Source organism: Haliotis asinina, chromosome 15, assembly GCF_037392515.1.
Source record: "Haliotis asinina isolate JCU_RB_2024 chromosome 15, JCU_Hal_asi_v2, whole genome shotgun sequence".
Classification (NCBI taxonomy): Eukaryota; Metazoa; Mollusca; class Gastropoda; order Lepetellida; family Haliotidae; genus Haliotis; species Haliotis asinina.
This window is the reverse complement of record NC_090294.1, coordinates 34,601,853-34,626,849: the sequence shown is the minus strand read 5'-3', so window position 1 is coordinate 34,626,849 and position 24,997 is coordinate 34,601,853. Positions and strand designations below refer to the sequence as shown.

The 24,997-nt window shown below is 39.2% G+C and overlaps 1 protein-coding gene across 2 annotated transcripts in view; it reads right to left on the bottom strand.

The window, feature by feature from the left end:
- Window positions 1-2,096: 2,096 nt before the first annotated feature.
- Window positions 2,097-24,997, bottom strand: part of LOC137265229 (BTB/POZ domain-containing protein 16-like) — a 47,056-nt gene continuing 24,155 nt past the window's right edge. Inside the window, exons 5-18 of one of the 2 annotated variants that reach the window (XM_067800580.1) lie at window positions 22,259-22,374; window positions 19,921-19,941; window positions 18,465-18,797; window positions 16,657-16,771; window positions 10,863-10,932; window positions 10,676-10,738; window positions 10,095-10,162; window positions 8,962-9,081; window positions 7,470-7,561; window positions 6,846-6,928; window positions 4,285-4,362; window positions 3,965-4,066; window positions 3,389-3,577; window positions 2,097-2,857 (exon numbers count right to left, since the gene is read on the bottom strand). In XM_067800580.1, the coding sequence (XP_067656681.1) occupies window positions 2,789-2,857; window positions 3,389-3,577; window positions 3,965-4,066; window positions 4,285-4,362; window positions 6,846-6,928; window positions 7,470-7,561; window positions 8,962-9,081; window positions 10,095-10,162; window positions 10,676-10,738; window positions 10,863-10,932; window positions 16,657-16,771; window positions 18,465-18,797; window positions 19,921-19,941; window positions 22,259-22,374 (1,519 nt within the window). In that variant the 3' untranslated portion in view covers window positions 2,097-2,788. The remainder of the gene's footprint in view (window positions 2,858-3,388; window positions 3,578-3,964; window positions 4,067-4,284; window positions 4,363-6,845; window positions 6,929-7,469; window positions 7,562-8,961; window positions 9,082-10,094; window positions 10,163-10,675; window positions 10,739-10,862; window positions 10,933-16,656; window positions 16,772-18,464; window positions 18,798-19,920; window positions 19,942-22,258; window positions 22,375-24,997) is intronic. The other variant, XM_067800581.1, reaches the window with a different exon arrangement.

Below are 24,997 nucleotides of genomic sequence, written 5' to 3'. Positions count from 1 at the left end.
TATCGTACCCATTACCTGTTTCCATCTTGTACTAAACACTAAACACTCACAAATATGTCACTCATTACCCACATTACCTGTTTCCATCTTGTACTAAACACTGAACACTCACAAATATCGTACCCTTTACCCATATTACCTGTTTCCTTCTTGTACTAAACACTCACAAATATCTTACCTATTACCCATATTACCCATTTCCATCTTCTACTTAACACTCACAGATATCGTACTCATTACCCATATTACCTGTTTCCATCCTGTACTAAACACTCACAAATATCATACTCATTACCCATATTACCCGTTTCCATCTTGAACTAAACACTAAACACAAATCTGAGCATCTTCTAAATATGCATTTGATGTTTTTCTTTACTGACCAACTAGATTATTGTTAGTGTAAACCTCAATCGGCTACTACAGTACCTAAGGTAATAGCATGTTTCCATCTTGTACTAACACCTTCACTCACAAATATGGTACCCATTACCCATTTCCATCTTTGTACTAAACACAAATATCATACTCATTACCCATATTACCTGTTTCTATCTTGAACTGAACACTAAACACTCATAAATATGGAACTCATTACCCACTGCACTTTTCCATACCAGACATATATCATGTAATGGCCTATTACCAGTATTCCAACGCCCAACTTCAACAGATCTTAGTTTTGCTAGTTCTAAACATAATGAATCAACTGATCAATATTAAATATATATATAAACACATAATTTCAAAACCAGAGAAAAGATTTATACAATCATGTGTCTTACCCTTAGAGAATAAAGAAGTTTCAACTTGCCAAGTGCCAATTATCAATTTCTGACTATTTAGCATAAACAATACACCAACAGGACATGACATACTCAAAGGGAGCAGTCCTGTTTCTCCTTCAAACTTACAAGCAGGGGTGCTTTTGCGATTTTTCTTCAAGAGTTACCATAGCCCCATATTTTACATTATAGAACCATATGATCAAATGCTATTAATAAACAATCTGGTGTTGAATAGTAATTTCATGTTTTTTCTAGTAACGAAAACAGTGCCTTCAAACCTTGATATTTTAGTGTTATTTGTGAAAATTATATTTGCTACTTTTATGAAATTTGAACACAAGATAACTATCTCTATGTAATGAAAGCCATGTACCATATTGCAAGATCAGTTTGTCAGCTGAAACATTGATTATTTTAAATTAGGTCAGTTTACAACATGAACATGAAAGTCAGACATCAATGTACCTAAACAAACTGTCACAGTTTGCGCATTGATTTGGATGGTGTAGCTTTAGGGTCTATCATGCAGCGGCTGTTACTGCAGTAACATGAAGTGGACAATTATACCTGTTACTACATGTTGGTTTCAACATAGCAATTCACAATGTTACGTCATTTGACAAGAAAGTTTGTTCAAAAGTAATTGCTCAGGTTGACAAAGAATACCAGCAGCGAGCTACCAAAATATTGAATGTGTATGCACTTTAGGTATGAATACCTACACATAAAAAAACCCCAAAACCACAATCTCTATGACGTCTGCATCGCAATGATAGGAATCCTGCACAGTGGAATCAAACACTGGATAACACTGATGATTCCATATCAAGGATGAAATGTTTTGGGTCATATTGTTACTGCAGCTCTTTTGACTATTTCTGTTGTATGGTGGTCATTTATTTCATGGTTTGGTTCCTCTCTGCTGGTTCTGTTTGGTTTTGTCTTGTTTGAGTTGGCTATGCTTCAAAACCCTTCTCAGAGGTTCACAGGAACAAGCAGGACTGAGCTTGACCAGGCAAGACTAAGCAGGAGGATTAGGCAAGACAGGGCAAGAGCAAGGATGACCAGTGAGGACCATACAGAACCAAGCAGGACCATGCAAGACAGAGCCAGACCAACAGTGACCAGCTAAGACTATGTAAGACCAGGCGTGACCAGGCAAATTTCCATGTATTTCTTGTCTACAATCTTTGAGAAGGTACAGAATTTTGGCTGCCATACCTGATCACAACTGCAGATAAAAGCCTCCTTGTGAATCAGGACCTCTTGTATATTTACACCACTGTCTAAAAACAACAACAGACATTGTGTTGGCTGACAGTTTATTTTACCACATAGTGTACTATCAACACTTAGAATTAAACAGAGATGACCATGCATCATATGTCCAAACTGAGTATTGAAATATAGACAAAGCAGTGTCAAATACCACAGGCTGTCAACACTCACAATAACACATATATACGCAGAGACGTAATAACAGCAGTGATCCAAGTAGAAAGGAGCTCACTGGTGGGGGACAAGGCACCGCAGACCTAAATATACATGACCAGGCTTTGCTCATGATGTATGAAGTAATGACAGTGAGATTCCAATACATATCTCAACATGAGTACAATTTAAAGCAAACAAACGTGAAAAAAATATCCAACAAATCAACAAAAATTCAGAAAAAAATTACCAACATCAAAGATTTTAATTTACTCATCAAGATTACACTCACATTGATCTATAATGTTGATTTGTATGTGTAAAAATATATGTGTTTGTAAAAAGATTTTTGAAGTGAGCAAGTATATATATATATATATCTTCATGCACATTTGCTCACATGCCTGCATACTGACCATAAATCAATCTCAAAATGTACAAGTGTGATAAAATAACATATATAAACATACACAAAATATTATGACTGTTATTTGCACATTGCCACTCATAACATAGACAAATGAAATGTCAGTTTTATCACAGTATCGCATGTCTGTATTGAGAGCCTCTCAGGATGCGGGGAACATGATGGCAAAAGTCACATAGATCGGCTTCTGCAGGCCCTCCATCTTGATCACCTGAATACAGAGAGTTGAATGAGTGAGTGAGAGAAGTGAATGAAACACGTGCCAGAGAGCGTTACGTTTAACAAAGCGTCATATATATACATATATATACTCACAATAACATCAACATTTTGATAAGTAAGTTTCTTCTTGTCACTTGTCAGTATCCAGTATGGAGTATTCCAGCCATATAATGAAAATGTGTAAATAATCAAGTCTTGGCAAGACAATCAAGTGACTGATACTCAATCTCTCCTATTGGGTTATGAAAACATGCACTCAACCAAGTTACTCGGCTTGACCAGCCATCTCTATGGTGACCTCTGACAACCACATGACACAAGTATCACATTATGATCCAAATCCCAAAGTTCCTAGATGTATTGAACAAACACACTACACAATAAACCAGAAAACTTTGAAACATGTTGACACTTAACACAGACGCACTTAATTCAACAAAAAGACTTTAATCCCAGAAATATCTATTTCTTGGCCAGCGGTTGGTATCCATGTTTGATCAGTCCCAAAGTGTGCACCCACCTCACTCTTGCTTGTCTTCTCCCCGAGACCAAACTTGTGTGTGAGTAGACCTGTGGTGGTGAGTTGGTTCTCCCCAGCCTGGCGGTACTGCACCGTGATACAGTAGCGCACCTCACGGTCAGGCCGCATGGAAAAGGTGTGTCTCTCACACTGCCGGAAACTCAGGATAGGATCACCTGGGCGCAGGCGCTGGAAACAACATGAGAGTAGAATGGTTGTGTCTGAGTCCATAACTCCATACTTACTGTAAAGAATTTGGTACAGAAGCCTTTTAAGAATGAACACGAACTGCTCATGTCGTCCCATTCTGATGTCCAGACTACACAATGTCATACCTACTAGATGTGTCCACTATACAGAGGGAAATATACAACTCTTAACTGAAGACATGATATTAGAAGCATGAGCTGTGGAGAGTAAAGTTCAGCAAAGGGAGATAAACAAGAAAAGGTGCTCTACAGTATCTTACATGCAAATACTAATAAACATACCAATAAAGCTCTTTCTTAAACTCATCAGTTCTTTTATGTTCATTATAAACTTAGTTCACTATGTATGTGATCCTCATTCTGTTACCTGCATGTAGAAGACATATGTTCCTGCTGTGCTCTGGCGAACAGCCTTCAGTTCAAAATGGAAGCCGTGGAGAGACAGGATCTCAGAGTGGTAATGAGGCTCCTGTGTTAAGAGTTTAAAGACTGTTTATAGGTGTTCACTGGTTGACAAATGTAAAAATGATAATTCATCAAACCTATTAGCTTGCCGAAACCACCTGTATATTGCCCTATACAGATATCAAGTCATATTTCAAAACTGTACATGTTGATAGATGAACTTCTTATATGGCACAAAATGCTAACATACATGATCCTTGCACATCAGGGGAGATTACTCACATCATCCACAATGAAGCCCTGCCTCACAGCCGACGTGTTGAAATTCTTCAGGGCGGACATGTCTCCGCCGCCTTGTAGCTGCAACAGACATTCATTTACAATAACGTTATCATCTACGACTAGCATGTGTATGTACAGTAATACCATCACTATAGTTTGAGCCTTAAGTAATATCATCACTTCTGTGTGTTCCTGCAGTAATATCATCACTTCAGTGTGTTCCTAAAGTAATATCATCACTATAGTTTGAGCCTTAAGTAATATCATCACTTCAGTGTGTTCCTGCAGTAATATCATCATTTCAGTGTGTTCCTAAAGTAATATCATCACTTCAGTGTGTTCCTAAAGTAATATCATCACTATAGTTTGAGCCTTAAGTAACATCATCACTTCAGTGTGTTCCTGCAGTAATATCATCACTTCAGTGTGTTCCTGCAGTAATATCATCACTTCTGTGTGTTCCTAAAGTAATATCATCACTTCAGTGTGTTCCTAAAGTAATATCATCACTATAGTTTGAGCCTTAAGTAACATCATCACTTCAGTGTGTTCCTGCAGTAATATCATCACTTCAGTGTGTTCCTAAAGTAATATCATCACTTCAGTGTGTTCCTTCAGTAATACCATCACTTCAGTGTGTTCCTGCAGTAATATCATCACTTCAGTGTGTTCCTAAAGTAATATCATCACTTCAGTGTGTTCCTACAGTAATATCATCACTTCAGTGTGTTCCTTCAGTAATACCATCACTTCAGTGTGTTCCTACAGTAATACCATCACTTCAGTGTGTTCCTACAGTAACATCATCACTTCAGTGTGTTCCTAAAGTAATATCATCACTATAGTTTGAGCCTTAAGTAATATCATCACTTCAGTGTGTTCCTGCAGTAATATCATCACTTCAGTGTGTTCCTAAAGTAATATCATCACTTCAGTGTGTTCCTACAGTAACATCATCACTTCAGTGTGTTCCTACAGTAATACCATCACTTCAGTGTGTTCCTACAGTAACATCATCACTTCAGTGTGTTCCTACAGTAATACCATCACTTCAGTGTGTGCCTACAGTAATATTTTTACTGTAGTGTGTTCCTAAAATAATATCATCACTTCAGTGTGTGCCTCCAGTACTATCATCACTTCAGTGTGTGCCTACATTACTGTAAGGTACGAGGGGATGTCAATAAGTTTTGAGCCTTGAGCATTTTTCATATCCAGGTGTCACAGCCTATGGTACGACATTGAACCTTGGGGTGTAGCTGATGTGATATATAAGTTTTGGTATCCTGCTCTCAGAAGTTATTGAACAGCTCACATTGACAAAAAGAGAGTCCCCCCTCACAACAGTGAAAATGAATAAAATTGAGTATAGAGCAGTAATTAAGTTTTTAGTTCTTGAAGGAAACTCGGTGAAGAACATTGAAGAAAGGCTTTCAACAGTTTATGGGAAGTCTTCCCCTTCATCTGCCACCATCAAACGATGGGTCATTGAATTTAAGCATAGTAGAGAGAGTCTTGAAGATGACCCTCGTCCAGGTTACCCAACAACAAGCACTAGTCAGGAAAATATTGACAGAGTGCATAGACTTGTGCTGGAAAATCTTTGAATCACACTTCACGAGCATTTCACACGGATCCATCGAGACAATTCTTCATGAACATCTCGTCATGTCTAAGGTGTGCGCAAGATGGGTGCCAAGAATGCTTACAGATGAAATGAAGCAAACAAGGGTCACCATAAGCAGCTCCATGCTAACCAGATACAACATGAATCCAGAAGATTTTCACTTTAGGCTAGTAACCTGCGATGAAACCTGGATCCACCACTATGATCCTGAGAGCAAACAAGAATCCATGGAATGGAAACATGTCACTTCTCCCAGGACCAAAAAGTTCAAAGCCTCCAGATCAGTGCAGAAGGTAATGGCGACAGTCTTCTGGGACAGCAAAGGCGTCATCCACATAGATTACTTACCAAAAGGAAGAACAATGAATGGGGAATATTACGCTAACTTGTTGAGGTAGTCAATCAAGGAGAAGCGCTGGGGCAATATCAGACGTGGTATTCTTCTACATCAAGACAATGCTCCAGTACACACCTCTCGCGTTGCAGCCGCTGCTGTCCAGGAATGCGAGTACGAAATTTTGCTGCATCCAATATCAGACGTGGTATTCTTCTACATCAAGACAATGCTCCAGTACACACCTCTCGCGTTGCAGCCGCTGCTGTCCAGGAATGCGAGTACGAAATTTTGCTGCATCCCCATACTCTCCAGACCTGGCACCAAGTGATTACCATCTGTTCCCAAATCTCAAGAAACACTTGCATGGTCGTAGATTTCAGGATGATAATGAGCTTATTGCTGCTACTGAGACTTGGTTTGAGGACCAAAATGGCGCCTTCTACAGAGATGGCATCAGCGCCTGACAGAAAAGATGGAATAAGTGTCTTGACTCACAATGGGACTATGTGGAAGAATAAATGTGGTTCATACCAATATTTTGTGTTTTTCTATGCAAGGCTCAAAACTTATTGACATCCCCTCGTATGATGTACTTACAGCATGGTAGTGCTGAGACAGGAGGTCCACCAGCCACTTCTGGGGCAGGATGTTCATGATCTGCATGTCTTGAATATTCCCAGCTGAAACATCAGTGTACATTAGTTTCCTGGACAATCAGGAGCATCTAATAATACCTCGGATTTCTCCAAGCATTTATTGTTTATATCAACCATTGTATGAAGAAGCACAAGGCAGGTGTGAACATACTGGTCCTCTACTACAAGCTATTTTATTAGTTGAAGGAAAAATCTTATAGATAGTCAGACAGGCAAGGAAACCTGACAATTTCCCACCAGTTATTTTACTGGAGAAATTGGGGCAGTTGGGTAGGGTTGCTTTGTCATGACGTAGACCCACATTCAATTCCTAACATGGGGAAAATGTGTGAAGCCCATTTCTGGTGTCCATGTCATGATATTGCTGGAAGACTGCTAAAAAGTGGTGTAAAACTAAACTCATTCACATTCACTGGAGAAATCTTCAAAGTGACATGTTTATGACGATGCGACAATTCAGCACAATTAAACCTATCCTGAAACATGTGACAGATCAATTTTACATTAGCCTCTACCAGAATGCTATGTTGTTTGACTTATGATAGCAATGCAAGTAGTCTCATACTGTCTGTGATCCCATGTAGTCGTACAGCGGCAAACAGGGGAGCATACATCTGACTCTCGTCTCGCTCCAGGAAGGCAGTGTTTTTCGATAAGCTGGAGGGAGAACACACATGGTTGTAAGAAAGACCAAGTATGTAATGTTCTGAATAAAAGTGATATTTCATACTTATCCTGTCTCATGCTTACTTGTTTATTTCCTCCCTCTATGCGAAGATAGAGGAACACTAGAAATCCCTTGAAGGTCCCTTCTTTTGAAGCAGACATACAATACACACACTCACTCAAGGACAAGACATGATATGGCCATGACTGTTATGCCCAAAAGGTTTTCACACAGCCACTCATTAATGCTAGTCTCGTATGATGAGAGGAAAAGCAAAATTTATGGATGTCAACTTTCTGTTGTGAATAAAATGTTTCAGAGTGTATGAATTCTTCACTTTCATTGTAGCTAGGGTGCTAAGAATGGGCTTGAGAAGTTAGTACAGATACAAATGTTTCAAGGATAGCTAGCCTGTTTATTACTATCCAACATAATTTGATAGAACTGCCTACAGTGTGGTTACTCTCAGGGGTCAAGCAAGGTCTAATCCTATTATGACAGAGGTATTAGCATTGGGACGTCACAACTGTGAACTATTATGACGTCATACGCCTAGTGGTATTACACTTGTGAAATGCTGCCATAAAAATATTACACTGTAGTATCTTCCACAGGCAATTACTAAGGATTGGAAAGTTATGTGTGATCAGTGTTATTATGCAGATTAAAGCTTATGGTAGCTGCTACTGGTTTGCTAGGTGCAAAGTCAAGCTGGAATAACTTCTTTGAGAGGCATGTTTAGAAGTTGGTGAATCAGATGAGGACAAAACTTTACGGATGAGCAACGTCTTTAATCCGTTGGTGCAACGTTTCGATACAGCTCCTTGTATCATTGTCAAGCAAGTAATGATGAGCAACGTCTCTAACCAGTTAGAGCGACGTTTCGGTACAGCTTCTTCTATCATTGTCAAGCAAGTAATGATGAGCAACGTCTTTAATCAGTTGGAGTGATGTTTCGAAACAGCTCCTTGTATCATTGTCAAGCAAGTAATGATGAGCAACGTCTTTAATCAGTTGGAGTGATGTTTCGAAACAGCTTCTTGTATCATTGTCAAGCAAGTAATGATGAGCAATGTCTTTAATCCTTTGGAGCAACGTTTTGATACAGCTTTTGTATCATTGTCAAGCAAGTAATGATGAGCAACGTCTTTAATCCGTTGGAGCAACGTTTCGATACAGCTTCGTGTATCATTGTCAAGCAAGCAAGTCTTACTTGCTCCAACTGATTAAAGAAGTTACTCATCCATAAAGTTTTGTCCTTTTAAGCTGGAATAGTGTGGGATAAAATCAGTGTGGTCATCCATAACATGCCATCTAAAACTAGGGCTAAACAGCTGAAACAAGTTAGTAATGAATCAGCCAACTAGTTTCAACAATGCTGATACATTACCTATTGAAAAATGCCAGAACAGTGCTGTGTGACGGCATGAGCTGGATGTCGGGGTTCACCTGCAGGAACAGCCAGTACACTAATGTCTTGTACACGCTGTACTCGTTGTACACAAACAATCTGCAACAATGACAATAACACTTACCTAAGTTCAAATTCAACCTTCCTGCACAGGGTTGACATGCATATAGCAATTTAGTTCAATGTATCTACAGGCAGCTTCACAGTCACCACAGAAATTCCAACTCCACTTGTGCAATCCAATTTTACTGTGATTTTAAGGCACCATGGCTCAGCTCCTCAACAGAAGAAGTGTTGATAAACTGTGGATATACCAAAAACTTGCTGTCCATACCAATTAGTGGAACAGGTTACAACACACAACACATACCACCTTCCACCGCACAGGGTAAAATAATTTGAAAGAATGAAGCAATATTTCTTTTTAGCAGTGAAACTGTCATATTGGAACTTAAACTGATTTTGATAATGCAACCAGAGAAATATTTATACACGTTTCATGAATTATTGAAACAAGAATTAACACACAGGTAAATTTTCTGCAGATTTAGAGACAAAATTAAGACACTTCTTGTAAAACACCAGATAAGTGGTATGATGTATCAACAGTTTTCATTATCGCAGTACTAAGTACGCATCTGTAGAGTGAAGCATCTAGTAAAATCCTAAATATATCCGACATATATCGGCTTTGATGCTGTGAGCAAGATGCTGTGACTAACCACAGAAAAACAGCGGATGAGCGAAGAATGCAAGGAAGGAAAAACCCAGTAAGGAACATTTTGAGTTGAGCAGTTGCCAGACCAAATTTAGTTCTTGGTTTACTGAGCCACTGGTCATATTTTTTTTAATAACATACACTTCATAAATTGTCTGAAGTAAAATACTTTTAGTATTTAGAAGGCATATGACTGGAGATGTTAGCTAAATTTATTTTTCCTTCCTGCCTTTAGGTTTTCTGGGGACAAAAATCTGTAAAACAAGAAATACAATTGGTAATCAATTCAAATTCACCGAGCATTAATTGTTTAACATTATTACATTGATACAGACTAACAAACACACAGAAGCAAGCAGAACCCAGCTATTGTACATCCTGTGTATACACCTACCTGTTAGATTTCAGTATTCTCTGAAGTAGATCAGCTGCCATTTCCCGCAGCTGAATCTGACAGGCCAGCTGAAAGTGAGACATACTTGACGTGAGCGACCTCTCCTTCCACTTAGTGGTATGTCATGGTAGCAAAGGAGCTTATTGAAAACAAACTGTATCATCTTGAAATACCTGTATCTCATTCATGCATTAAGACAGTCTTAATGAACAATTTTCAAACATCCTGAAAAAATGACGATACTTCTCCTTTTATCTTCAATTTAGGAACAGCCAGGAACAACAGTGCTACACAAATACTAATACTGACTAACACTGGCACCTAATGATTGTGTTCAGAGTAACTACACTCTAGGCACTTTCTACCAATGAGTTTGTGTGTAATGTTTTATCTTGGTGATCAAAATCTTGACCATACTGTCAAACACAGTGTAATGTTAAAACTTGTTTCATGGAAATGTTGCCCATTACAACTGAATCTCTGAATATCAAACTGTTTCTCTGATACCATCAGCTTCCATATAAAAAGGTTTTGCTGCAGTTTGTCAATGTGTCAACATGATGAAGGGAGACAACTCTTACCTGTGGGATGAGATTAAGCTCCAGCCATCTCTCACAAGCCCCCACGACATGGTCCTGGTTGTACTGTAACATCAAGTTGGCATCCGTGAAGGTAACACAAGTAATAGTCAAATACATTTTAAACTGTTTCTTTGTGTGGAATTACTAAGGAATTAATGTATTTGATGTAACACTTCCTGAAACTCACCTGCGAGGCAGTGTGGTGATATGTACATACAGTCTTAGAGCTGATGGACTTCAGCATGATGTCACAACACCTGCAACATATAGCCACCTTGAACAAGCGTGTATCTCCTGATTGGGACCACCATACATGTTCACTGCCATACCATTCCTGGTCACTCAACAAGTATGTAATTTTCTGAATAAAATTGATATTTTATACTTATCCTGACTCATGCTTACTTGCTTATCTAGAAAATCCCCTGAAGGTACAATCTTTTGCAGCACAATACACTCACCCAAAAAGCCTCACTGTTTCCCGCCACATTGGTCACATGACCAGCTCTGTTTGTCACTCTCTGGGGCGATAGGGAGGACTTGACATCATGAGTCAGGATAAGTATAAAATATCAATTTTATTCAGAAAATTACATATTTTTCCTTATCCTAACTCATGCTTATTTGCTTACAGAATCCGACGGAATCGGTGGTGGGTCAGACCATGATGGATTCTGTTGGCTGTCATATAAGTACGTCCAGTACTTCCCTTCCCTTTGTGAACTGTAATGGCGGTAATTCGGACCTAATCTTCCAATATTCATCCTTGAAACAGGGGGATCGCCACTGTATGTCAAGATTCCTATCAAGACAAATTGTGACCCTTCACATGTACAAGTATCTTCCTTATGAGTACCAGGTCATAATCACACATGTCTATTTGAGATGTGAGCATGGACTCGCAACCATTTTACTCTGCAGACGGTCTTGATCTCTACAAGTCACGTGTTAAAGGGTGAGATTTTAGACATACTAGTGATGTCCTCATCATGAAGTTACAACCCTTCTTCATGTACAAGTAACTCCTTTAAAAGTACGCTCTTGATAAAAAGGGATGTCCTCAGTGATGTCTCATAGGTAATGGTTGGTAAACACTGTGGATGAACTCAAAAAACAACCCTCCATTATCAATGTAAGTAAGCTATTTCCATGCAGAGCAAGTGTCAACGCCAAGGCTCTTATTTCATGTGGATTGGAGACTCATGGTGGTTCAAGGTGTCTTATCTACTAAGTAGATAGTGGTATGAATAGGTGCTTGAACTTTTGTCTCCATGACTTAGTTCACTGAAGATGTATTTTCAATACTCTGACTGCGCATAATGATAAATCCTTTGTATCACGTGGCCCAAGGACTGTCAATAATGCCAGGATGTGGAATTGTCAAACTGATTGTCCAGGCAGTTGATTTTTTATCCCATAGCAGTCCTTGGTGAGTAATCTCATGGTGATCGGTGTTGTTCCGTGTAGCTATGGCAAGTAGAAACAGCATTGTCTGTGTCAACAGTTTGAAGGGTGTCCAATCTAGAGGCTTTTAAGTGTCACTGGTGAGATGTTGAAGTACAACATTCAAGTTCCAAGCTGGTGCCTTAAATCTGGGTTGTTGGCTATCCACTCTGAACGAGCATGGTGGGGCAAGTAAAACAGGCACTTTCGTCAGCTTGACCCAGATCTCCGGGTGATGACAGAGCTGTGCTGGTAAAAAGGTCGATAGTGTAGAACCTATCCTCTAGTATGCCTCAGGTGACATAAGTTGACCACCACTTGAGGACGTGTGACTTTTGTTGTAGTGAAGCCCTTCTGCTTGGTGTGTGTTTCAAATAGCGTCCATTTATCACCGTTAGGAGCGAGTCTTTACCGCTCTAGCAGCAAGCTTTGATACAATCCATACATGTAGTTGGTGTTTGGTGTGCAGATGGATGTGTGTGTTCTTACATTCTGGGAGTCTCAGCCATGGTTGTCTTAGTTCCTCAATGAGTCCTAGAAACCATTCTCTCCCTGGCCAGTAGGTGAGGCGAATGTCAGTTGCAGCATCGTCGCCTATTTTGTCTTACTGATGGCCTTTGGTAGTGCGACTGGAGGCGGGAATGAGGACGTGTTCATTCCTTCCCATGAGACCCTGAGAGCAACTGTTGCCCATGCAAATGGATCCGGTACTGGAGATACGAATATTAGTATCTATTGAACCTGGTGGCAAATAGGTCTACTTGCGGTGATCTGAATGTCTGATTGATGAGTTGAAAAGTCTCCCGATGTATCCACTCTGTTGGAGATGGTTGTAAAGGACATGATGTTGCAAGCATCTGGCATGTGACATGCCTTTATGTAGAGATTCAAGTCATCGATGATGTTAACAAGCTGAAAGGTTAGCTGTGGCAGCCTGTGGGATCATGTTGACCCTTGCTTATATATGTACGATGCTACTGTTGAGCTGTTGGTGTGGACCATCGTTTATCTGTTCCTCAATGCCTATCGTTGTACTGCATTGGTTACAACTTTCGTCTCCAGGTGGTTGACATGCAGAGAGCATTCATTGCTCGCCCAAAGTCCTGCTGCAGCCTCATCATTCAGGTGGGCACCCTAACCATGTAGCAACGCATCTACGTAGAGATGACTGTTGCAGTTCAGCTTTCACAGTCAAATAAGTCTCTGCAACGTTGTAATGGGTGTGGTTGTAGTCTTTCCCTTTGGGCCAAATGCTGCACTGAAGTGAGTAGACCAAGAAGACACTGCCACTGTCGTAGTGGCAACAGAGAGAATAGAACTTGTGATATTATGGCTTGAATCTTGTCTCAACACTTTCGTGTTGTGAAGGTTTTCCTTCAGGAATGTAAAACTTGTCCGATTCAACTCTGACTTCTTGAAATCTTCTGGTAATACGACACTACCATGATCATTGTTGCTGGAATGTTTCAATCAGATGAATATTCATGAAGACAGTTGGTGAAGTATTACGAATGGGTAGACGCTTTATCTGTAATGATGTTGGTACCAGAATTGTTTCGTCTTTAGATCGTCAACACTGTAAGTTGTGAGTGAGCTGTCTGCCATGTGAAGTCTATTTATAGCTGACTGGCTGTCATGGGAGAACTGTCATATGTTGCTGCAGGCCTACAGATCAACAACATTGAATCTGCTGTTAGAAGACTTCTTTGCCTCTTGAAGACATTCAAATGCTGCTACAGACAGCTATCTGGGTTGTAGGTGAAGCCTTTCCAATGTTGAAAGGGTTGTTTACATCTGTAGACGACTTCCTGACACGCAACCAACAGCTGCGTCACCAGTGTTGGTCATCGTGAAATCTTGTGCAGTCGGTGATTCCCTCACTAGCAATCTGGCTTGTCTCGTATATTCACGAGTGAGCATGTGTATAGATGACTGAGCAGAAGCATGTGAAACCTTCCACCGCTTAATACTGATGTAGGTAAACTGTACTCTCAGTTGTTGTGTCAGTGTTCTTCAATTGAAGTTTATACCATCATTATCTTACACAGAAGTTGCAGAGCAATTCCCACACTTCCCCACGTTGGGACAGGTTGACTGTAGTAACTGGGATCCACGAACCATCAAAATAAGGTAATGTAAGCTGGTGTCTCTCTGATAAGTTATCTCTATTCTTCTGCACATGCATTCGAAAGTGGTCCGAAAGGGTGCGTTAAATGTCCTCTCTGCACCACATGTCAGAGTGATCTTCATTTCTGCGTGCATTCCTGGAGCGGTTGTCATTCTGCGTATGCTTCCATGCGGGCCTGTGTGTGGAGACGACATCCGACAAAGATGACGAATGATGACAATGCCTGGGATGATGAGGGATTGCAGTCAGTGAATTCTTATGACTGTAAGAGGATACATGCGTGACTTGCTGAGTCAATGAAGGGTGCATCCTCTGAACAGCGTTGAGATGATACAGCTGATGGTGGAGATCTTCGTGAAACAGCAGCATTAACAAAGTATGCATCTTCTTCATTCTGTGGACCTGTTGCAGCTGTTGAATTGTCATGCAAGGTGGCTGTAACAGTCGTTGATGACTGACGATGTCCAAATGCTGCAGTGGCTGCAGATTCGCAGAAGCATCTGACATGTTGAAAGTAGAAAGTAGACTCTGTGAAGGTTGCAGCATCGTTGTAGAATCAGTAGATGAAGGTTTAGTAGATGCTGCATGTTGTGCTGATTCCACTGAAGCTCTGTACCTCAGCTAGTAAAAGTTGAGATTCGTCGTAGAAGTCTTGGTTGTCGTTGATATCATCACTGAAGGACTTTGTAGAAGAGCTGGTCCATTGTTAAAGCAATGATCTAGTAGTTGAAGACTAGTCTTGGACGAGATAGATGACTTCAACTTCTTTGGTTGAGATGACATCAATTCTAATGGCGACCTCTTCTGGGACTAGGACCTAGTCTCCATGTTATCCTGACAGCACACCCCCAGGGTACGTCTGGTGATTCACTATAAACCAGAATATCAGCAGTAGTTATCACATGACTACCAGTTGCAATAAGAATCGAGTTGCCAGACATGACTTGAGAGAGTTTACATAAACGTTTTGAGCACGTATTTGAATAGTAAACAAATACAAACAAAATTCTTACCAAGTTCACAATGAGCACTGGAAGAATATATAACGGTGCAAGTAGGACATAATGATACGGAACAGCTTCAGACAGCCATAACCTATACCAGGAGTGCAATTCATCAGTGAAAATGTGATCTCACATGATGAACTACCTGTACAACAACATAAAAAATATGTAAATGAATCCAGAATTTCGTACAGTAAAGATAACCAATACAGTCCAAAGGTGCATATCGCTAAATCTGGAGTAAAGCATCAAAATATAAAAGGATATTAAATGCTGTATGGGGACTCAAGTTGACTCCAACCGACAAACAGGGCTGGTCATGTGACCGATGTGGCAGGAAACAGTGAGGCTTCCAGTGGGTGAGTGTGATTGTACATCCGCTTCAAAAGAAGGGAACTTAAAGTGCTTTCAAGTGTTCCTCTACCTTTGCATAGAGGGAGGAGATAAGCAAGTAAGCATGATTCAGGATGTGGAAAAATGTATATTTACAATAAACATTATGACAATGATAATAATTCTCAACTTGATAGTGTGTTTGAATATAACTTGTTTCGAGTCCACAGATTAAAGGTTAAATAAAACTTTACAAGGCCAGGTACTTGTGTTGTCATTCTTCCCAGTGGTCCTCTAAGTTCTCTCTGCAGGAGTTACGCCCCCCTATCAGATCTGAGAAATAACTCACAATTTTTCCTTGGGTACCTTCCTTCGGGACCTGAAAGTAGGTACTCTGGAATCTCTGGGGGATGGATGGGTGGTACATAACCCATGAAGGAAAAGGTAGTCTAGGAAATATTACCTTTATTGATAATGTTCAAAATTCTTATGAATACATCCCCTAACACTAGATTGCTGCATCCTATTTCAGACTTGGTGGGCCCAGAGTACGCCATACACAAGTAAGGAAAACAACCATAATCACACAAAGACTAAATGTTAAGACCTGCGTTTAGTTGTTGTTAATGTCTTGCTACTGTGTTTAGTATAATGGTAGACTTTGATGTCATTTCCAGTTAAGTGTACTTCTGATGGTGTCGTGCAGATGTCACTTCAGGTCTAAATCCTGTCCATTCATTTGTGAAAACGATGTTGACTAGATATAACAATATAGTTATTAAACTGAATTGTAGTCTAGCACTTGAGGCATTACACACAGCAAGATAAATTTCTGCTCTCATGACAACCAATGTCAGGTGAAAGCAGCAAAGGTAACTCATAGATTTGCATTGTTTTATGATATCCTGGATTTACAAGGAATGGAGCCTACTGGTGAGGATCAAGTCCATTGCAATATAAGGACACTTCTAGTACAAGGCAATCAGGTGTTACAGGGATGTATTTGCAACTGTTATGTTTCTGTCTGAAGACAAAATGAGAAAATACTCCTGAAGTAATTTAATATAACTGACCCATTAACAAGGGATTTGAAGTCAAGGATTGAAGCAACAGCCAGCACTCCAGCCACATCATCTACATCCACCTCCAGCTCATCATGGTACAGGTTGCCAAGGGCAACTGCCACAGCTGCAATACAATTCATAATTTAAACACCAGTAATTATGGCCTTGTTTGTTTGAATGTCAAAAAGAAGAAATCAAGTCTCAAACAACAATCCATCTCTCATTCATCCACCTAGAGCAATATATCATTTAGCATTACCATCCCAGAAATTATATGGACTTGTTTATTTGAAAATCAAAAGGACTCAAGTTAAAGGTCACATGCAACCAAAAAATCAAACATCATTAAAAGACATTTATCACTTATTCATGACATATAATATACATTGCTGCTTTTAAAAAAACAAATAAACAAAATTATAAGCGTACAATCGCGATTCAAAAGTGCAATATTTTGTACTTGGGCTTACTTCCCCCGAAACGAAGCCCTACGGAGACCGAACCCAGTCATAGCGGGTGGATATGCACTCAAGTGTAACGATGGCTTCCGATTGGCTGTTTCATTTGCTGATATGCTGAGGGCTCATTTTGTGTACAGAAAGATTATCTGTTTGGTGGGCATTTTAGAAGTATAGCCAGTCACAAGAAAGTGAGATTCTTTATGGATAACAACTTCTTTTATTGTTCTTGATGCATCGTTTCAGTATGGATTCATATACTGTTGTCAAACAAAATCATATACACTAGAAGAAGTTGTTATCCATAAGGAATGTATATATAGAGATGTTGAGTTTTGTAAATACATGTTGTATGAATTTGCGCTTGATCCAATCCAAAATCATATCAGTAGAGATGGTGAACTACTGCGTTGCTGGAAACTGTCAATCGTCCAAGTACAAAGCAGGACTTGAAAGTGACAAGTGCTTGCACCAGTTTCTGTCAGATACAGTCATCCGAGAAATATGGATGTAGTTTCTTTGCAACCCACAGACATAAAAACATGTCATATGTACAAGTATCACACCTGCCTAATTACATAATGTGGCAGGGATGGGACTCGGGTGCACTAGTCATAAATCAATTTATTTTCTTTATGTTGTATAGTCTAATAGGTGTTAAGTTCAAATTGCACATGGTCAATGATTGAAGCTGTGTACTGCATGTTGTCTTTAGCAGACAGGCAGACAGACATATAGGTGTGAATAAACCAGACACTGAGCTTTTTCTGTGACAGAGACTGCTTACCACAATCAACAAGTAATCAACGTAACAAGTAGATTAGTTACTTGTTTGTGTACACAACCAAGATTAGACTACTGCTCACGACCTCATACTCTGGGCATGTTCCAAGCTCCACGAACCTATTAACTGGGCATGCATCATGGACGCAGCGCAGCACAGCTGTTGAAACCAGTTTTCCCCCCAGTGCTGGGGGAAATTTAGTGAAATGTTTGAACTCTGATTTCGCTGGCTTTTTTTTCATCGCGTTTTTTTCAACTTTATAGGATGAATTGGCATTTTTTATGATTTGTTTTGGTAAGGGCATACCGAAAGGTACCAGAATCTGCAAATTTGTGTTTTACGTTGCATGTGACCTTAAAGAAAAACACCTCTCATTCATCCACCCAAAGCATCATCAATGTCCATCCCAGGTACACCCTTGCGCTCCCTTCCCTTTATGACCACAGTCAGAAAGATATCTTGACACTAAGATTATCATGACTACTATATTTTAAGACAGGTTTAAAACATCCATTGCTTGGTCATCTTTACAGCACCCTCCAATGTCCACCAATACAACAAACAAAAATACCCACCTCTCTTTGTGACCAGAGCATCACTTATGTCCAGTGTTATTGTTGTCACTGTCCCTGTCCTCTGTTGTGATGTGTGAGCAGGATGTCCAATGCCCTTCTTCTCTTCTGGAGCATCATCTACAACACTGAGTCGCTGACTGATGTCACGGTATTCATTGCTGTAGAATTCACTCTTCTTTATGTACTTATCAAGGGTCTCAGAGGCAGAGCTGCGATAGTACTTCTGGGAGGAGGGGTCAGTGGCAGAGTGAAGCAGAGTGGCCAGGGTCCCTGATTTCTGGAGAAATGGCCGGTGAAGCTCCCAGCTCAGACCAAGGCACTCTAGGATCACGTCTGAAAGAGGTAAACACAAGATATTTTTTCAGCTGAAAATGAGTGAACGTCATTCCATCCTTAGGTTTGAAAAACCCCAATATAACTACCCTAGCCCATACAGAAGGAAGGAGATGGTTCCATCTTTTATAAATATAGCAAGTAGCAAGTTCCCAAGACAGAGATATTAAAATATAGCAACAAGCTCCTTGATTTGGAACACATGTGAATTATCCATGTGAATGTAGTTTGATATGGCAAAAATACCATGTCAAAGATGTAGAATAACTCACCTGTCTGAACAAGAGCTGAACAAAGATTTGTCAGACTGTTTTAAGATATGATTCCTATTCAAGACTGCACATTTGGACATGCTTACCAAAAGAAAATCAATAAATTGTACATTTGAATGTTGTATGGAAACCCAGTGTCAGTGATACATACTACATCAACATAACATGAGCTGACTCATCTACAGCATTTTAACATTTTTCAGTGACTCTGCTTATAGACGGAAAAATGAAAGAGGAAGAGAAAGATGTTGCAAGATGCAGAGTCTCTTCAGGTCCCTCATCCAATGCAAACAAACATGCAGACTCAACTGTGCTGTGTGGCTGAACATGTGTACAGGGCCAAATATATGATCATTCCCCCAAATTATAAAATAGACCATAAATGAAAATACCCAACAACAATTTTTAGCATAGGTGTACCTGTTTGTTGAAGAATTAATACTTATAAGGACACCATTGTCGTCACTTAGATCTAAACTTTTGGTTGAAGATGTTATGCAGTTTTCTTATGCAAAGTACTGATGCTTGACAAACAGGAATTCATGTTAGAATTAAGTTTTTCAATATTTCGAGATGACTTGTCAAAAGCAAAATTGTACTTGAACTCCTGGAGGCATTTCTGTGGTTCTCATAATGTTGCATAACCTGCCCTTGATTTTGATGCCCTTGCCATTTACTAGCAGATAAAACAGAGGAAGACCAGGGAAGAGGGGTATGAGTTCCTTATCTGGACAGTGAGGAGAGCATGTTCCTGGCATGTTCATCACACAGCACATGGGCGAGTTAGAGAAGGTGAGGTAACTACGATACTACGACAGGAAAGGAGTAACAGAGATATATAATGCACTCACCACACTCTAATGGCTGTTCATCTGTCATATGGAATTGTATCAACAATTAGGTTTCAGGAGACAAATCTTGCATGGAAAATGTGAAAGAATGGCTCTAATGCTAAAGTGTTTGATGAATGCAGTGATAACTAAGGAGTCAAAAACAAAATGTTTGATGGCTGTCATCAATACAGGCTGGGATATTTGGCTTTGATGTATGTCCACAAACCAGTCTATTTTACATTATCTATTAAAATCAGGGTCATTGTAAAAGCCATCTGAGACTAAGTTACAACAATATTATTTTTCATTATCACATGACATTAAAGTAATTAAACAACTTATTGCCCCAAATGACACAGCCGATACAGCCTCTTAAGCTGAGGTTAGGGGTTGTTCAGGTGGGTTGAGCTGAGGGAAGGTGTTGGAAACTGTACAGATGTGTCTAGTTGAAGGTATGGGTTGGAAACTATACAGGTGTGTCTTGCTGAGGATACAGGGTGGAAACTGTACAGGTGTGTTTAGTTGAGGATAAGGGTTGGAAACTGTACAGGTGTGTCTAGCTTTGGTTCGAAAAATACTTTTCATGTCAAAATAAAATATCGCCACCATCAAAAGTATACACCCATTTCTTCACTGGGTTGTACTCTCACATTTCCAACCCCATGTGGAACAATTACTGATGTGAAATATTTTTTACTCAACATTTTAAGCGCAACTCATGGTATATCAGACCGTTCTTTGCCTCCATTCCCCCTTCCAGCTTCCGGTTCAACGGTGTGAAGGAACAGGACGGTATTATTCTATCAGGAATACTTACAATTACCTCCCCTGCTTCATTCGCCCATTATGCCAGAAGAGTTTTTATACAGAATAAATGTTACGAAATTCTACCAATAGCGACGACAGATAAGACAAATAAACTCCAACAGGCTAATGATAAAATTAGCCACAGTGGTATTTCTTTCCAATTTCTGCTTATTCTTGTTCCGTCACTCTGTTCAACCAGAAGCTTGCAGGGGTAATAGAGGTGAAGAACGATCAGAATACCACAGGTGATGCTTAAAATGTTGAATAAAACATAATTCATTAATTACTAACCATGGGGTAAGAAATGAGAGAGTACAGCCAAGTGAGGAAATGGGAGTGTACCTTTGATGGTAGCAATTTTTCTTTTTGACATGAAAAATATTTTTCGATCCGAAGCAAGGAAAATATGTTGCCAACCTTTGCTCGCTTTGCTGGCATGTAAGAAGACTTGTCATATTCTCTATGCTACACAACCCCATTGGCGCTACAGTTTGCCTGTCAGCCTTTTAGAATGACTAAAAGAGGTATTCTTAAGTATTTTATTAATTTATCTGGATATAAATAAGTGAAACACACGGGTACCTGTATCTTGCCAAGATGTCAACAACACTGGAGAAGCATGGTATGGGCACACTTATATATAGATGACACACACATATATAGACGACACACACATATATAGACGACACACACATATATAGACCACACACATATATAGACAACACACATATATAGACCACACACATATATAGACGACACACACATATATAGACCACACACATATATAGACGACACACACATATAGACGACACACACATATATAGACGACACACACATATATAGACGACACACACATATAGACGACACACACATATATAGACGACACACACATATATAGACCACACACATATATAGACGACACACACATATATAGACGACACACACATATATAGATGACACACACATATATAGACGACACACACAGCCTTTTGCAGGATGTAGAACTGATGGGAATGGGTAACTCTAATTACTTTACTACAGTGAATGAGTGACGCTAGTTTTAAGCCACACTCAGCAATATTCCAGCTATATGGCAGCGTTCCGTAAATATTCGGAAATAATCCAGTGATCAAGAGCATGAGCATCAAGCTGTGCAATTGGCAGCCGATGGCATGTGACAACCACCCTATCAAATTAGTTGCCTCTTACCTCACTATTCCACTATAGTCTTTGCATGTCATTTAGAAAGGATACACCTAAGGGAGAGAATTTCTTTACATCAACTTCTTTATTATTTGAAATTCAACATTTCCAAGTATATGCTATGTCCTTGGATGCTCCTCACAATAAAGAAAATGACTAAATTCCTCTCGAATGCTTGTGTTTCTAGGGATTTTACTGCTTCTTTAGTGACTTGTTATCCAGAGTTATCTCCCTTCATCTGTACACAAACAGCTACCTAGCCATTACCTGAACAGCATACTCCTTGTTACTTGTATAAGTATACTACAACACACCAGTGAACAGAGTCCCCTGACTGATGCCTCACCTGGTCCCACAAAACTCATGTTCTTCTTGGAGTGGTACAGAAACACATCTTTTGGGGTGACTGGTCTTGCATTCTTTGGTGTGAATGTTTGAAGTGGACGGGCAGTAGATGGTATACTGAAACCACAAACAAACATATATGAGACAGTGTACTTCTCTCCTTCACTCTGAACCCGGACTTAGATTTTCAAAGCTGTCTTAGTGCTAAGATAGTCACAAGTGCCATACAAGTAACATTAACTTACGATTATCTTAGCAATAAGAGAGCTTTGAGTGAGTGAGTGATTCTATTTTTAGGTCTCTCTCCATAATATTCCAGATATATGGTCTGTAAACAATCAAATCTGGACATCACAATCCAGTGATCAACAGCACAAGCATCAATCTGTACAATTGGGAACCGATGACGCATGTCAACCAAGTCAGTGAGCCTGACCACCCGATCCCGTTAGTCACCTCTTATGACAAGCACAGTCGGTTGCTGAAGGCCTGTTCTACCCCGGACCTTCACGGCTATTATTGGTTTGTACATTTCTACACGGCAGTTTGCACATTAAATAAAACACCGAAAACAAGCAGGGTTGGTCTAAGTTAATGCTCATAAAGGCACCACTCGTGCATTTGTTTCACTTTTCCAGCCATTGCCCTTACACCCTTGTAATACAAGAATTAATACAAGGATGTTTTCTAAGAATTAAACAAGATTTCAGGCCATAACAACATTGATATGTTCCATTGTCAAGTATTTAAAGGACTTTAACAATAGTTCCAAAATCGTTTGTGTTCAGTTATGAGACAATGTGACTGATTGCCTTGTCATTTGGTCACTGTGACCAATCTTTGATTATTTCAGTTATTCGCATCACCACTACTTCGGACCCTTCATTAATGTTACGGGTCCTTGAGGGCAAAACAAGGGTCTTGTAAAGTAAATGTGTAGAGAACTGACCCTGCTGATCATTTCTTGTGAGTACAGAATGAATCACTGGTCATGTGGACTGATGGGTGAAATGATGCATGTAACTCTGAAAGATGCAACCAAAAACTTAGCAAAGTCATAGGTGTGTTGTGGGTACAATGAATAATTTTTCTGCTTTACTGTGAGTTGCGTAGAACCCTACAATGTGTTTGGTGATGCACAGTCAGTTGAAGACTAGCCAGTTAACGAAGACTATGTCCTAGAGAGCACAATCTGCATATTCCTTTCTGTGTGTGCTGTTCTCTATAGCTTCACTGCTTCATTTAGGAATCATCAGGAATCGGTATGAGTAAGTACTGATTTTGGCCTCACACAGTGAAAGATATTGTGCAAAAAATAATGACAAATTAATTGTTACACTGTATGTGTACAGATTCTAAAAATGTGAAGCTGCATTCATTTTATCGTTTATGTTCTGAAACAAACTGTTCAGGGTATGCCTGTAAATTCACTGTCATGGATATGGTTCACAAAAAAGCATGACTGTTTAGCCGAATATGTATGATTTAATCGAAACAAGAAACACTGCAACATTTTCTATTTTCACAAAATCATGGCAAAGCCGTATGTCACTGAGACAGGCTTGAGCGAAAATCTAATTATTATAACTTTTTTACGGAGAAAATCTCCACATAATGTCATTTGTTCAATGGCCACAAACTGTTTCCTCCACTTTGTATGTATTTCTGTAATAAGACATTATACGTATAGACTTGCCAAACATGACAGCATCAGTATTCGTACTCTGTGAATCAAGATATGGCAGTAATGATCAAATTATTGAATGCCATTTTGAGGCATGACAAGACAATTTTCATAAGATTTATGATTGTTTTCTATTGTGAATTCCTAGTTGGTAAGTGAAAAAAATAATACTTCTTTCTTTAATAGGTTACTGGACAACTGAATAATTGTAATGTCAATACTATCTATGAAACTGCTAACTGAACAAGCAGTTATGAAATCAGTAAAGAAAAATATTCATTAATTACTTTGAACCTTACAAATTTAACATTAATTATGTAATTTGTGACATTTTTGTTAAAAACTTAATTCGTAAGCTTCCCTGAGGGTAGACAGTACTTTTCAGAGAAATACATTCTTTATGAGACGTGTGTTGTAATACTGTGCTTTTACTAGTCAAATTTTGTGTTCTGTGTATTTGTAACACCCTTGTACTGTCCTTTAATGGCCTTTGTTTAGATCTGAATAAACCATTTCTCAGAAAAAATAATACAAACACAGAACCTGCATGGTTCACAGGAATAAGTTAGCAATTCATGGAACTAAAACACAATCATTCAATGTATTTATTCTTTAGTCACATTCTCCCTTCCCAAATATTAAAAGCAGTATGTATGATTAAGAATACAATTTAAAACCCCTCCCCAGGCATTTGTTATTTAATTGGTTAAACATGAAGTTACAGCAGCAATGTAGAACTATATACTGTTTAACTACTGCTTTAAGACCTTTATGTCATATTATATTTCTTTTCATATATTATTTTTGCTTCATGCCACTAAGACTATATTTTATACAATTATCTATTCTGACAATGAGAAAAAGGCACAAGATAATTATAAATGGCCTCTACAAAGGTAATTTTAAGTAGGGATCCAGAACACATAACTGAGATAGTCATGCTTCATTGCCATGCAATAATAACTGCCTAATGTAGATGTAACGGGAGACACGACTAACTTCAGACTCTAATCAATTCTTCAAATTGCCACAATACAATATCACCACTATACAAGG